General features: G+C 39.8%; 1 protein-coding gene across 1 annotated transcript in view; it reads right to left on the bottom strand.

Annotated features, from left to right (window-relative positions):
* Positions 1-17,053, bottom strand: part of KIF26B (kinesin family member 26B) — a 284,016-nt gene that overhangs the window by 196,812 nt on the left and 70,151 nt on the right. The window contains exon 3 of the mRNA XM_042892546.1: positions 1,008-1,541. Coding sequence (XP_042748480.1) covers positions 1,008-1,541 — 534 coding nt within the window. The remainder of the gene's footprint in view (positions 1-1,007; positions 1,542-17,053) is intronic.

Genomic DNA, 17,053 nt, shown 5'->3' with positions numbered 1-17,053 from the left:
TTAAGTATTAACTTAGGGACCTATGTTGTAGTTGGTTCATAACTTAATAGAAAGACCAACTTCCAAAGATGCTTATTCATGCCCAACAGGGATGGCTGGGAGAGTTGAAGAAGAATAGGCTTCTGTTGCAATCTGTAAGTGCTTGGGCACACTAAAATTCCCACAACCTACAACTAAGTATTTTGCAAAACCTTCTTCCCCCTTCTGTGTGAGTTAGTGTGGGTGGGTTCTACGGGTACCTATGAATGCGGATGGTTAACAAAAGTAGCAGATCAGAAAAGATCAGAAGAACATGCTGATAAATACAAGACTATCTTCCTCAAACATTTAAGCTCCTCAAACACTTGAGGAAATTACTGGTCCTTCTGAATTCATGAGAACTACTACAAATCAAAACATCAAGAATCAGTTTAATCTGTAGAAGGCCACCAGCACACACTAGCAAAAATAATAATATAGGTATAACTTTGAGCTACATCAACATATGTGGTAGCTGCTACCCAAGGACAATAGGACCATAAATGCAAATGATGAACCAGAAAGACACTATGAATACTTCACGAATACCCAGCCAGAAATACAGGTACATCAGCACTGCTTCCCATAAACAAACAAGCGTGGTTGGCCTCCCAGCCATAAGCTCAATCTCCAACCAAGTATTATGAGTAAGATGCATGATCTGAGTGAAGGAACAAATGAATGCACTGCGTGACTAGTTATCGGTTATTAACAACAACAGTTTGGCTCTATTATTAATAACAGCTGCATTAATAAAAGTAGTTCTAATGAATATTGGTCATGATCTCTGTCTCTCACAATTCCATTCCCTACCAGGTAAAAGAGAATTTAAAACCCTTCTTGTTCCAGTCCTTTGTATAGGAATGGCTCTACTTCTCCTCAACAGGTCCAAGCAGTGTTAGCATGCCCCTGCAAGCTTCTACGGGAGAAAAAAAAAAAAAAAAAAAAAAAGAAAGAAAGAAAAAGCACTGTTGTTTAAAACTACTTACTTGGTAGGGATATAGAGTAACGCCATTCGTTCTTGACAAAGACCAAGTGCCATCGAGGTATTGATGAGCTTGGATAGCCACAGAATTGAGAACGTTACCATTGCTGGGGCTGGTGGCCATTTGAAAGCTGACCTTGGCTTGGTGTCCAGGAGAGCCATTTTTCTTCTCCACCCCATTAACAATTCCTAGACTGTTGGGTTTTCCACTGTGTTTGTTGGCAACGAAGCCTGTATAATTAGATGTAGCATAAGGTGCAGGCATGTATGCCCAGTCCCTGGGCTGTAAGCTGCCCACGTGCCGGGAGCTGACTAGTGCGGGAATATTAGAGAGGGGTGGGGGTGATCCTGGAGAGGCATCGTAATGTTCTGAGTTGGCAGCCTGCTCTAAGGTCAGCACCATCTGAATGGCCTCTTGCTTCAGCTGGTTCAAGTGTGTGGCACAAACGTCGCATCTGTTGTCCTTCTCATTCCATGCCTTCCGAATAGTATTGGGAACTTGGAGTTTGTCATGAATCACTGAAGAGAATCCTGGGTCCTAAAAAACAGACAAGGATGGGGAAACAGACGAGAAATATTTAACTACTGTCAGTGCAGCAAAGCATTATTACTGCTGATTGTGCATTTCAGAAGCCAATTAATGAGATCAACTTAGCAAGCAAACAGAAGTCATTAGATACAGTTAATATATGCCAGCAGGTTAAACAAAATGAAAAACTAGCTTATGTTGAAAAGAAATACTTTTTACTTTTACTGATAAATTACAAGTATTATAATTCCACTACAAAATCCGCTGCATGGCAGGGAAAATGAATTAACTTGCTTCACACCACTGCACTTAATTTCTAACTTGAATGAAATCTACTCTTAGTTACACAGGTAAGATCAAGAGCAACTCCAGTGAAATCAGGAAGGTTCACTGTCTTTTCACCATTTGTAATGAACAATTTCCTCCTTGGAAAATGTATTTTGGAGGCCAAATCATGTGACTGGATTGCCTCTTGCCTCATATCCTTAACTAATGAATAGATTTTTAAATATGCCATTCTAATCTGACTACAGTTATTGACTGCTGGCTCAAACTGCACAGCGCTTCAGTAAATCATGAAGCCAAACTGCATTCATAGCAGGGCTTCCCAAACTTGATTAGTTCTTACAGTATCTTGCAGTCTTACAAACGCAGAGCAATTATGTGTGTGTTAAACAGAACAAACAATAACAGCTATGTAATGGAAACTAATATTTTTATGCACTAGTCTGAAGTTATCTCTTTTTTTCCAAAAAAAAAAAAAAAAAACAAAAACAGGAGTTCTCGATCAGCATGTGTAAAGTAGATGAAGGAATAAAGCTTCATATTTAGTTTATTGTTAGGGAAATTGCACTCAATTGAGTGCGTTTACAGGCCAGGCTTCCCCTCCTTAAGTTTTGGAGACACAAAGGTAGACTTTATTATAACTGTGAAAAAGATTTACAGGCAGTAGTATGAGAGCCTATTTTTCTTTTTCTGCTTTGAAGCTTTATCAGATTTGGCAGTAAACTGAAATCAAACCAGAAGATTCAAAAAAAAAAAAAAAAAATCATGGAAATAAAGACCACTTTTTTCAAGAAATTGGATGAACTCATTGCCATCAAAGACAAACATTTCATATACCGATAGTTTAGCAGTATTGGGATAAAGTAGAGGAAGAGAATTCAGCAGTAGAGGGCCATATTCATTATGATCCATCTTTATTATATACTCAAGCATCTTATTTTCACTGTTTAACTACCGTGAACAACCCCTCAGCATGCAGTGATTAATTGATTCATAAATCACAGCACCTCTTTATGCACAGCAGCAAAAGAGCAGTTTTAGCCCCAGAAGCCCAAGAGAGTCATATAAGCTGATGGGAAACAACAGGAGGCTGAGATCTGATCAGGTCTCAAAGTGGATGTTACTGTTCCATGTACAAAGCGGGTCAGAGCATCACAGTGTATCAGAAAGGCAGGAACTGAATTCTGCACCAACCTCCCCACCCTTAACCATCAGAAAAAAAAGACTGATGGAGATCAGGAGGGAAAAAGCAGGAAGGAAGAGATGTCAAATTTATTTTCTATTCAAGACCATAACTAGGTCAACAGATCACATCAGATATCACATCATCGCCACCGATGGTGCCAGGTATGCGGGGAGAGGCTTCTCTAATTTTCCCCTAATACATCAGACAAAGCTATCCATACACATGAAATGAGGTATAAATCTTTGTTTCCAGGCTGCTCAATGTCAGTCCAAGAAAAATCTTTGCCAGCTCTTACTTCAGCTAGCTAATGCCACAGAGCTGGTTCTGTTCTTTGAAAATCGACTTCCCTTAGGCAACTGGCCTTGAACCTAGGTAATTATATACAACATTCAGATCCAGCAGCAGTTTAACATGGAAATTCCTAGATACTATGATAAATATTCCAAGGAAATAAAGCTTTCTCTAAAGTAAGCAAATGTCAGTATGATATAAATATTCAAGTAGCACACCAGTTCTAAGGAGTGCTGGACAGCAGTGAATTCAGCGTCATCTCGTTGTTAAAACAAACATCAGATCATTCTTTGATACAACAATAAACAGAGAGAGAGGAAGGAATACAGTTCCTCCTTGGGAATAGAAAGGAGGAAAACGGACACCACCTGAATTGATTATTCCTATAATTGGCTCTACTAATCAGACTCTACTAGATGGATTGCTCAAAACTGGTTCCAAGAATGGAATGTAAAACCATGAAACCTTCTCAACAGCAAATAAATTTGGAGAAACCTAGGTTCCAGAAACATACTAGTCATATTTTGTAAAATATAGAGTCCAAAAGACAGTTTACTTTGTTATTCTGCACCTAGACAGCTCCAGCATAATTTCATAGAAGAATTAGGTAACAGATTTGCAACATGTATGAGAGAAAGGTCAAGTCAAGATGGTCCTTGTGTGAAAGCAGGAAAATGTAGCTACATGACATTTACGTTCTAGTATTTCATCCATAAGCAATCATTTGCACACATTTCCCCAAAAGAATGCTTATTATTTCAAAAAAATAGCATCTTGTTCCATAGGCATATTATGACATAGTGATGGGCAAACCCCATTGGGCAAGCTGCACTAAGCAGCAGGAGTTAGAAAGCTCACTACCTGAAGCTTGTGAGGTCTGAAACTCCATAAACTCTCTCATGACAGTAGATTTGCTTGTGAAATCTGAGGCTGACACTGGAAATTTATACCATTTATATTTTGGCACTTGTTTCAAGTCCTGACAGAATGAAGTACAGTGACACTGAACACTGAAACAGGACTTTAAAGTCACAAAGTTTGATTTGAGTTCAGGGCAAAGGTTCACGATGATCTCTCCACTTGCTATAATGGTTCACCCATCTTTAGTATAAACAGCATTACTATAAACTCCCATTCCTAGAATAAACAGATGAAACCATGTAAGAGGTCTGAAAGTTTTAGGAGATCAGTAACAACACGGACTGCAGCACAAATGCACAAGGCAAAAAACGAACTAAACTGAGCACGCACTGTATTTGGTTGCAAGGAGCATTCTCACAAACTTTAAGTTTTCAAGCCTACATAAATTCAAACGCCAGCTAAGTTTGGTTCATCTTTTCCACTCTGACCATTTATTAATAATCCCCCATATTTGGTCCTAAACTAAAAAGCAACACTGGAAATACAGAAGAGGAAAGGAAGTTTTGATCTTTAGAAACTGGTCACAAACAGGGATGCTGAGGAATTCTTGATTTGCCCAGTAAAAGTGTTCCCAGTGAGCAGGCACTAATTAAAAAACATTGAAGTACACAGCTGTACCATGGTAAATTCAGTCCTGATCTCACAGAGAATGGACAGCTACAATTGTACAAAGTTGTACTTTGCTGTACAATTTCCACGACACTGTAAATTTATCACTAAGAAAGCAGATCAGAAACAAAATATTTCTTTCCTTTCTGTTATCCACCTAGGTGCCCATTTTCCTCTTCAGAGAAACAATCACTTTTAGTACAGATGTTTGTTTCACACACATGATTCAAGTTCATAAGGAGACTGAATATAAGCAGTGAGAGCTAACCTAGTAGAAAGCATAATGGGCAAAAAGTAGGATGAGTAATTTGCACTTTTATATGTTACAATGGCTGCTCTGAAAGTAATGCCTCCTATTTTACTGTGTTGGCCTATGACTACAGAGGTAGATGTTGGTATGGCAGCAGAGGTTGAAACTTCCTGCCAATATTCCACTGTATTTTGTTGCCACGTAACAGATGTCAGCAAAGGGACAGTCTGGCAAAATGATGTCTGACAGGGAAGGGCATATAAAGCAAAGGTGTGTCACTGAATTCCTCCACATGAAAAAACTGCATCCGTTGACATTTGTCAATACTTGATGAATGTTCATAGAGACCAATCAGTGGCTGTGAGCACAGTGAGGCGGTGGGGAAATGTAGTTCTTCTCCTCCGGACAGGCACCCGGAACTTGAGCATCAGCAGTCAAACCCTGTCACGTGATGTTATGATGTGGAATACCGATAACCAAAATCATAAAACCACGACATCTATGCTGAAGGCTCAAATATACAGGGTCAGGCCAGAGAAGACTTCTCTCTTACAACTATAACACCACGCCCCATTCTTGTCTGAAGACTGTGGAGCATACTGCCAGTCTTGACCAGACTTTCCTACCACCGCCACTGTCTGGATTTGGCTTTTTTACTTCCATCTACCTGAGCTGACACTTTCCTAGCAACAATATCATTGCAGGAGCTGCAGAACAGTGGGTCACTTCTGCGCGTGCAGATTTTTATGCAGGCTTCTGTTCATCACAGGTAAAAATGCATAGCCAGTGGTGATGACTATGGGGAAACAATGCTTTGTATCTGAGAACTATCAGTGTTATTGTGCTCTTTGTACTTTTTTCAGTTTCCAAGTAAAAGGCATTACTTACTTAGTGACCTACATACACGGAACTTGGATGAGAAGAGATTAATAAGTAAAAACTTTCTATGCAAACTACCTGTTTCACAAAGTAAGCCAACAGTAATATAGGATATGCAGTTTTGTGCTAAATCTTAAAAGAGTATTTGATTCAAACACAGGGTACACAAGTTATCCATTGTAATTTTGTTATTACTTCAGAGAAAACTCAACTCTACAACGAATCTCAAGACCTTCCTACCAAATTTTAATTTTTAGCACCACTATTATTCACGGCTCCCCAGGGGAAAAAAAGCAGCCAACACTAGCTACATAACACAGGTCAGCTTTTGCTTGGAGATGCTCACAGAAAATTCATGGATTTCTTTTGCTCCTGAGAGAGTACAGGCATCAATGACTGCTGGTATATAATACACCTCACAAGGTAAGGGGAGAAGCAGAGGGAAAGCAATGAACTTCTACCCTAGAAGAGGTGTTTCCAGACACACCAGAAGGCTGTGCTGCCATTCAGTGAGATCTGGACAGACTGGGGTGCTGGGTGGAAAGGAACCTTATGAGTCATCTTCTGGTCTCTTGAGAATGAACATTCTAATCTAATAAAAAGACTATATGTACAAATTTACTTTCCAGAGGCATTTGGACTGTTTTCCAAATGATCTACACCCTAATTTAAGCGTATCCTCTCATTGTCCAGTCTACATTTCAGATTTGCTGCTTTCAGCATCCCACAACAATAACAGTTGAAAAAAAATCTTCTTCACGTTTACAACAGCACCACTTCTTTAAAGAAAATCTTTGTTCAAATAAGCTGAAGTCAGTAGGACTTTTCCTCAAGTAAGCATGACATGGTAAATACTGACTATAAATTAGTAGTACCATACCACTGATAAAGTAGTACCACCTTCAGATAAAAGTCAGTTGGTTTTGCTAAGACTGAATAATCTGAATTATCTAAGGAGGCAGGAACTCTGCTAGCACAAGCAGTGCTTTGCTAAGTAAAAGCACAAGTTCTGCACAAGCAAGGCTAACAGGACAGTGAGATAGCCTCCCTTTTTCTTTTGCTTCATACATAGCAACTGACACCTTCTCTGCACGAGACCACTGCCTTACCCCCTCTATTATAAGAGATTTACCTTACTCCCATAATCTGTCATATTCACATAAACTATGCATTACCACCATGTCAGCTGAGCAAATGAAACTCTCTCAGATAATTTGCTAGCAAGGGAGACCATTTCCCTCTTGTCCTTCTGAAACAATCTCCTTTCTCCAGCAGAAAAATCCCCCTGTAAGCATTGTTACTGTACTGAAGAGTTGTAAGTAGATCAGAAGGACACAAAGTTCATAAGGAAAGTGTAAGAGAATAAGACAGACCTTTAACATCAGCCTGTTTTCAAAAAGCCTTGCAAAGAGAGCTGCAGTAAAACCTCCAGTGTTACTATACCCTGCCTCTGTAGCTATTACCATTTGTGTCCCTCAAGTTTGAGGAACTGCTTTTTCCTGCTGATTCAAGCGTTAACCTTCACAAAAGCCACAAGACTGCTTCCCATTCTACAACAAGTCTCTCTACAACATTTTTGCATCCCACAGTATAATTTTTCTCATAGAGGTGAGGGAAGAAAATTATAATCCTGCCTGGTGTAACTCTCACAGTACTGTTTTTCAAGGAGTTTTTCATGCGCTAGCATGTAATACTGACTTTAATTTATCATTAGTCAGTACAAACCAGTCACTCGGCAGCCAGAAAAAAAAAAAAAAGTACTCTTATGGTTTAGGTTCTTTGTTTTATTATCTGAGAGACAGATAAAGTCTGAGCAAGACTCATCCCACAAACTTGCTGCAGCAGGAAGCAGTAGAGAGTAAACACTAAGAAAACAAGAGGATTAAAAATGGGCAGGAGGGACAGAAAAAAAGGAAAAACAAATTGTTTTCTAACTGCCCAATGAATCAGCTTGTAGCTCTGATGATGGATCAGCACTGACAGTCTTACAGCTGTACACATCTGGTTCACAGGTGTTTGTATTAACATTCGATAGAGAGACAGCAGCCAGATTTTTAATTGGGTTGGGAAGAAGAAATGGAATAGCAGCAGGAAAATCTAAATATACACTCAATGGTGCAGATCCAAGCCTTCCCAATCAGCTCTGCAGACCAAGCTGAATCTGTGGCCTATGCAAAAGGTGTCATGCAGAGACACGTCTACAGGTATGTGGTAGACAAACTCAGCCCTTGCTGTAGGGGCAGAATTTTTCAGCTGCTTCTTTATGCACAAAGAAGAGAAACAAAAATAGCACTAACCTCTCCAGTTGTAGCATAAAAAACAGTAGCTCCATTTTCTTCTTCCTATCTAGTACTTTCCAGTCTGAATGCTGAAGGATTGCATTTGCTTTCTTAACCACCAGAGCACACTCTGAGCTTGCATTCAATTGATTATTCACCTTGACCTAATACTTTCCTGCATCATTGCCACAGGTAGTCTTCCATCATTCATCAAAACTAAATGCATCATGGATGCATTTTTGCTCAAATTTCCAGCCACCTCACAGAGCTCACTTGCTATTGTTGCCTCTTCATTGAACTAGGGGCTGGCTACAAATTTGATCAATTATTGTTAGAATTAGATTATTCAGACACTCTTAAAAACTTAGGGACTATTAGCATTATCAAGTAGATATTTAGACTCTTTCATCACCAGAATAGCAAATGTAAACATACTTTCTTTTCTCTTCTTCCCCCAAAAAACCATCAGAGTTCCATTCACAAAGACACTGCCTTTATGTTATCCCATACCCCACCCTTTCAAATCCATCTGGGTCAATCATGAAACATGACTGACCTATATGAGTCAGATCTTTAAAATACTGTAATAATCTGTTTTATTTTGGCCTTTTCAAACTTTCCCATTATTTCAAGCTTTGATGATCGTCAAACAGATTGCGTGAACCTCCAACCAGGCTATGGCAACAATTGCTCTTATAAAACATCTCCATATTTTCAAAACTTAGCTTGTTTTTCCTGTGACAAGAGCTTTACAGTTCTTTGATGAACTCCAGTACTGAGCAGCTATTGACACTGTAACCAGCGATTTCTGAAATAACTCTTGTACCTGAAGAATGCTAACTAAACATCACAAGCGTGGAGGTCAGGACAGTGTTCACAACACCTATGTGCTTACTCTATTCCTGATTCATAAACGGATTTGCAGCAAGCTGAAATCTCTTGTAAATGCTATTCAAACATAACAATCATATCCTTTTTAAGCAAACAATAATTAGCAGAATTATTTCAAAGCTTTCTCATTTTCAGACGCATATAGTTTTATCATATCTTTTTTTCAGATTCAGCACATGCATAATTGACATTCATCAGAAAATCACAAGATTTGTCCTATTCTGCTTACCTTCATATCATGTTTTTTTTTAAAACTATCCCTGCATGCTCTTTAATGTACTTTTCTCTCCACACTAAGAAGAAAACAATATCTTCAAACTGAAGGCAAATTAACTGAAATCATTGTTTTGAAGAAAAAAAGCAATAGACTGATAGAGGATATTGATAATTTTTATAATGGGTATAGAGATTCACCTTTGCATCACCACTTGGTGTTGTTTCTGAAAGCTGAGTGAATTTTTTATTTTTTTTTTTTCAATCAGCACTTAACTGCATTTCATGCAGAGATTCCAAGCTGAGCTACTCTTTGTTCATTTTGGATATGCTCTCCTCAAGCAAGGATCACTTTCTCCTTACTCAGAATCATTTTCATAGTTTCTTTTATGCTGCTATCAAATTTCTATCCTTCACAGCATGGCTGGTGAGGAGTTGGGAAGGCCAAAGGTATGAAACAATTGGAATCAGCTCATCACAAGCCTTATTGCAACTCCTACTAAGGTCAGATAAAATCTGAGGTTTTTCTATACGCAGAGTTTTGCTGCAGTTTAACAAAGCCATTTGAAATTCACACTTTAATTTAGCTTTCTTTTGTGTCCTTGAATATAAAAACACCAGACAACTCGAGTAATCTTAATCTTTGCAAAATTTCAAGTAAAAGCCTGCCAATTTTATTCAAATCAGATAGAGTTCATCTCTGTGCCATCTAGGAAGAGATGAATTTTCTTCCTAACCTCTTTGAAAGTGCATTACAAAGAAAAGAGTCACTTCATAGCAATAATGAAGTTTCTCCCACGCAAGCTCACTGTCAGAGATGCATGAAAATTTGAAATATATCTGCTTCTCCACTGTTTTCAGTTTGCATTTGATAGATAACATTAAAAACATAATTTGGAAAGAGGAACAAGTCTCCCTTCTGAAATGTTTTTCAAATCATTGCATACATGGAGCATTCTAAGCTGCACACAAATCTGTTCTTATCACTCAGCAGCAGTCATATCTCATACGAGTCCTGACTGGGGATTTCCAACAGCTTTTTTTTTTATCCCAACTGAACTAAAGAACATAAATCTCAGCAACCGCAGAGGTGTGACATGCCTTCCTTAACAGCTATTTCCTTCACATGACAAGACCCAAGATCAAGCAAGCAGGCAGTGTGAAAGCTAGAGGGCTAGGTAAGATTGTGGAGAACGGTCCCAAGATCATTATACAATTTAAGATGTGATACCTACTTGAAGCTGATGGTGAGAAAGAGGGGAGGGAAAAGCAAAGAAATGCATTTTTTTTTTTTCAGCTGATTTCTAATACAAACAATTTGAAGGGCTAACTGACAGGGTCAGCAAAGGTCCAGAAGTGCAGACTTAGAAGGAAGATCACATCTGTTAGGGTGTTGTACCCTACTCCACTTTCCCAAAAGCTTTCATACTGCATTTCAGTTGGAAAGAACTTGCATAAGAGCATCCCACAATCAGCTCTGAGGTTTGACAGCACCTGTTCAAAACATCCTCCTTGACACATACCAGGCCTGCAGCAGGCTTCTGCTTTACATAGTAGCCACATACCATGTGTTGACAGCAACTATCCCCATGGGCAGCTAGTATCCCCTGCTGCCTAGCCATGCCAGCTCTCACTGTCCCCACTTCCATCTGTTAAATTTTTTCCCCCCCATAGTATTTGGCCAGTTACCATTTTCAACCTCCTTCTTACTTCGAGTTATCCACCCATAAAAGGACTGCCCTGCTTGGTCCCGCCTTGGGATTTTTCAGACTCCCATTGTATCCAACATCAAACTACATTTCAGTGACAGCATCTTGGAAATCTTTTCTCTTCAGAGAAGGGCACACCACCATCCTACTTCTTTCCTTCAAGCAAAACAATATCTACGTTCTCCCCTCTGGCTTGCACAGCCTCTTGCAGTCCTGCTCTAGGCTACCTAGGGCTATTAGAGGTACAGAAGCCCGAGACCAGGCAAACACCTTCTGCCCTTGCCACTTTGAGTCTGCCAACCTGTTTCACCCTATGCTTTACTAATCCCACATTCAGGCTAATCAATTCCATACCAATGCACTGGATGTGTATTTACTATTATTACTGATATTTGGTTTTGTTTTCATTAGTAATGTGAAATGAGCAAAGAAGAATCCCAGTGCAAGACTTTGAAATTTTATATTATATTTGCACATGAAAGCTTCCCATCTTTGATATAATACCAGAGAGTAACCAGATATAGCTTTGTATTTATAGCTGTTTCCATTAACACAATTATATTAACAGCTTGTTAATGATCTAATTATCAAGTTATCTAATCTAATTTTTGCTTAATTCCTTCTGTGAGCATGGAGTAACTTGTAATTATTGCCTGTGATCCCTGGAACCTCTTAAATGAGATGTAACATATCAAAGACGTTTTTCTTTAGAAGTGAAATTCAGCATGTAAATATACTTCTCTAGGATTTTATCACTTCCAATGGTTCCAATGAGATGCAAGAGACTCCTATATAGTACTCATTTCTCATGTAAAGTATTTCAGGTATATTTATAACTGTATAAAAACATTACAAACACATGAAAACAAACTAAAAACAAGAAAAAACACCACGCAAAAGTTAAAATCTATCTTACAGGGTGCTCCATGCACAGTAACCCTAGGGAATTACAGCAATCCTGAAAGGACATTTATTTCACTTAGTATACAGGGCAGGAAGTAAAAGCACAGCTCAGCTTTTCAGCTGGGAATAATTTCTGGAGAAAAGTTGCAGATTTCCATTTTGGTTGCAAGATCAGCTTCTGTTTTGTTAGCACAGTATATATATTTGGGGTACACAAAGGGGAAAGAGAAGAAAAACCAACAACATGAAAAAAAAGTAGTAAGAATCTGCCAACTCTCTCAATTGAAAAACACTACACTGTCATGACTGTTTCATATACGATATGAGAATGGGACATCTTAGCATCAGGCAAAGCTCTGTTCTCCAACCATGGGCAGTTATACTATTTTAAATATGTCAGCATAGCTTAAGTGGTAGAACGAGTGTTATGACAAGTCCTCAACACAGTCTTTTTCTCTGAAGCCTGCTGCAAACATGCCTGCTAAATTTCAGTAAGTTGTGTGCGTATGCATGTGTAACTCTCTACACAAACTAGTTTGTATGCTTTGGCATATGCTTTAGTTCTAATTCACCAGACTGCATCTGCTACAGTGGAGCTGGGAGAAGGGGTTGCACAGGATTTGACAGTTTGTGCCAAGGGTAGGTGACGGAGACGTGCTGAGGGGCTAATGAGTGCAGGAAAATTCATGGAGCAGACAAGAAGTTGTGATCAGGATGGAATCTGTTGGGCTGCTGAGTGTAGCTGTATGTGAGAAGAGCTCCAATGCCACTCACTGTGGCTTTTAAAGATGCCTAAGGTCCTGCCTGTGGCTGCTTCCTCCCAGAGTGATCCAGAAGGCACTTACCACACCAGCACTGAGCCAAGCATCCAGCTGTCCCCACACAAGAAGGTACTGGCATGGTTTCAGATAGGTCACTTGGCTACCAGGCAGCTCATGCCACGAGTACCTTTGTGGATCTGAAGCCTGACTGAAAAAGCAACCATGTGGACAGAGCTGCCAAGGACAAGAGGGCAGCATATGAATCATGAAACCTTTGTTAGCTATTGGCAACTCACCTGACCACCTTCCACAGATAAATCATATAATTGTAGAATGGCTTGGATTTCAAGGGATCTCAACAAACTTCAACCCCCCCCTGCCACAGACAGGGCCAATCTCACATCTAATGCTAGCCCAGGCTATCCAGGGCCCCATCCAACTTCTATACACCTCCATAAAGGTTATGTCCCTTAAGTTACTAGCAATTGGCAGCTCTATGGGTTAGAGGATGGAACTTTTATAAGCAGCTTTCTCAAAGATGTATTCCTGTAACTATTCTGAACCCTACCCATGCCATTACTACACAGCATAGGGTGCAGTAAAATTCTGTGGGCCTCAATGAGTCCTCTGGGAACACTGCTGCTTCTGACTTACAGCAAGGAGTCAGCAACACTAACATCTACTACAGCACTTCTCCAGGCTGGTAAATGTTCTGCTTCAGTATATATCTTCACAGCCAGACAAGTGACAATAAGGGAGCACTGGAGTAGTTAATAATCTCTGTTGTTGTTGTTACCAATTTAAAAAACCAACAACTTTAACTCAGAAGATAGACGTGGCATCAATTCAGGACTATTACATTTGTTCAAAAGGACCCACATTGAGCAGATCCAGGCTGTCACACCCTCCAGAGCCTGTATTCCATTCTCTGCGCCCTCACATAATCCCAAGACATTCCAAGGGTGAAGGATGCAATGGGCTCAGCTGGAAAGCGTTCTCATCAGGGTCTCAATGAAAGCATTCAGAGCCAAAAGAGGCCAAGCATTCCCCTTCCCTCCTTGCAGGCATTCACTGAGAACAGAAGCCTCAAGCCCTTGCTGTGGGACCACAGGGGACAGTTACATAATGAGCCCTCGCTGCTTAACAGCACGGTGTTGCTGGCCCCCCATGACACTGATCTACAAGTGTGGGCTAAAAACACAGCTCTCCCACTCCCATCACAGCTCACATTCAGTACTGAATAAGCTGACTGCTGACAAGCCCAAGAGGGGATCAGCCTCTTGACTTGTGTGGTCTGATGAAGGCTAAGATTACAAATCTTTTTTCCAAATAGTCCCCAAGTGAGACACGCATAAGGAAGAAAAAAAAAAGGGGGGGGAGAAAGGGGAAAGAAAAAGCTTCCAGTAGAGCCTGGTAACACTACCCAGCCTCAAACCAACATACAATGTTCATCAGGTTACAGTGTCAACTGAAAAGCTCGCTAACCAGCAGGGAGGAGAATGGACTTCCAACCTTTATAAAGATTAAAGATATGATCATGACTTCAGTCTAATACAAGGCTCCTTGTGTACCAGGCCACAGCATAATCAATAGGGAAATGGGATTGGGATCTGAAAGAATGAAGCTGCTAGCTCTAGAGGCAGCCATTGTGGCGCTGCTCTTGAAATGCACTGATAAAACCTATCTACCCTTTTTCTTCTATCAAAGTGTACCTACTGCAATTAACTTATTGCTTTGAGACATTCTCTGTAAAATCAGGCTCCAGCTTCTCCTCTACTGAATCAGCTCTATAGGTACAGACATGAAACCCAATTGAAGAAAAAATTGACATACTTCCCAACATAAAAATGGATTTAGAACCAGTAGAGTAAACCAGTGGCCCCCTAAAAGACCTTGTTAGTTGTTTCAGGAATTCTTATTAGTAAAGAAGTACTAAAATCTACATATGTACAGAATTAAGCCTACATGAGAAAATACACTTTTTTTTTATTGACAGACAAGATTATATTTCTCATTATAAAGCCCCAGAGCTGTGTTCAAGTCATTAAAGCCATCCCAGCTGCTAAGGTTAGTGCACTATTCCCTCCAGGAATCAGTAAGGCTGTACCCCTAAAGGGGAACAGACCATGACAAAGCAGCTTTCTAGAGTTTTAAAACCTCTATCCCTTCAGAAGTATCACTGATTGTCTAGAGGCACAGCAAGATAAGACATTCTCTATTTCTATCGCAGAAGCTGTGCTACTGAGCAGCCATCACCGTACTACTTGTGGACCCAAAGTCCACTTCACCAAAAGCAGCTGCAGACACAGAGAAGTTGTGGGTGAAGCTAAGTCAGTGCTGTCAATATCTCCCCTTTTTCACACCCCGCAGCTCCCTTTTTGGCAATCAGGGCACTCACCCTACTCACTGCTGGTCTTCCTGAGGGACCTAAGTCCATGAGGTACATTCTGCCCTAGGTAGCTCTCATTGGAGCAAGTCAACTGTGAGGGCAGGTACAGGGATTATAGAGGAAGAATGCAGTACCAGGAAGATGCGAAAGAAATCACTCTCTGCATGACCTGATGCTGTGGCATTAGCCCACCTGACCAGTAGAAAGCCCTCTTCCATGATGAGGGCACTGACCTGAACTGGCAGCCTGAGCTCCTGCAGGCCCTTCTAGACACCATCACACAAGCTGTTTTATGACAAGGCTGCTTAGTGCAGGGCCACCAGACAGAACGTCAAATCTCCCTTTCTTGACTCAAGTTACTACTTAATGACTTGTCTTGCAAAGAAAACGATCAATACAATCATAGACAAGTCCCCTAATTCAATTGGCTGAATCTAAGAAACCCAAGAATAGACTTGTAGGTCAGATTGTCATCTTATGCAGTTTCTTGAAATTCACTGCAGCTACCTCCAAATCTGAGGCCTAACATTAGACATTCCAAGTGTTAAATTAGAAGAGAAAAATATACCTCTAACACCATCTGAGGGAAGGGGACAAAGTTTGGGGGATGGGAGTAGTAAAGAAGCCAAGCAATCAAAATTCTCCCCCTCAAAAAACATGAATAGAACGTCTGTTGTCAGTTCTTTGAACCAGGACAAAGGATAGGAACGGCTCTACAACAACCCATTCACTATTTTGTGTTTGTTTTTTCAATGAATGAACTAACGTGAGAACAAGAGTCCTAGGACATTGCACTGCTTAAGCGAACAAGAACACTTCACATATTCCATAAGAAAAAAAAAATCATTTACACTCCAGAAGCTATAAGGACATAGATCACTTTAAAAACATACTGTGGTCCTGATTATTATGGTTAAAGTACAGGGGATTTTTGTTACCCCATACTTCAAGTTTCTGTGTTAAAAAAAAAAAAAAAAAAAAAAAACAGCTACACTGCACAAATCACTAGATTTTAATTTATTACAAGCATTTTAGTTAGTTTTCCACACATTCACAGTTTCTTATCAGAACAGTTTTTCCAGCTCGCAGGCTCTGTCTGAAATTATTTTACATATTTTACCAGTGCTACACAAGCTACATGTATGGCTTTTCCAGAAGTGATGCTAGAACACTAATAATACAAAAAGATCCTAATGTTTACACAGTCTGCATTGAGGACTGCACCGATTACTACTGGGACCAGTAGGCTGGAGTTGCTGGGAAGTCAACCTACTTCTCCCCACTCCTTTTGACCCCCATTTTAAGTGCTTTTGATCCTCTCAAATAAACCGCACATTAAAGACTGTAAGTTAACTTATTCCCCCATGTCACTATTCAGAGAATGCTTTATGGCATGCTCCCAAAATTCCACCAGATACCTTTGTATTTTTAGCATCCACTTCTATAGCATTTTGTGAATTTACTATGTGAAACTTAAGAGACACAGAAAGAGAAGGATTACAGAGCCATCACTTGGTAGGCAGTGCAAATATAACTGTAATAAACCCTGAATGTGTCTACATGTACATTCAGAGTTTGTATGACTTCTATATACATACACTGTATACAGTACTGCATATTAAGGTCATTTTATTTCTATGGACAGCTTACAGAAACCTCTGGCATCCCACCTTATCTTCTGCACCTGTATTCCCAGCTAGGCTTTATATGCAATTGCTTTCACATTTACTTTTAGCAACAAATGTCAGATATGTCAGATGGGCAAGGTAGGCCAAGCACTCTAATACACACATTAAACCCTGAAATGTTTCTGTCCTGAATCATTGTGTCTAGTTTTCTCATATCAAAGTTAGCATTTTAAAATTTGCCAGAGATCTCCTTTGCTACTTAAACAACATAGAAAGTCAGCTCTCAGAGGAAAATGTGAAAATAAATCTAAAAAGTTTGAATTCAGT

This window comes from Lagopus leucura, unplaced genomic scaffold (assembly GCF_019238085.1).
Source record: "Lagopus leucura isolate 7727_CA_CO unplaced genomic scaffold, USGS_WTPT01 Super-Scaffold_73, whole genome shotgun sequence".
NCBI classification, from domain to species: domain Eukaryota; kingdom Metazoa; phylum Chordata; class Aves; order Galliformes; family Phasianidae; genus Lagopus; species Lagopus leucura.
The sequence above is the reverse complement of the archived record's forward strand: the minus strand, read 5'-3'. Positions and strand labels throughout refer to the sequence as shown.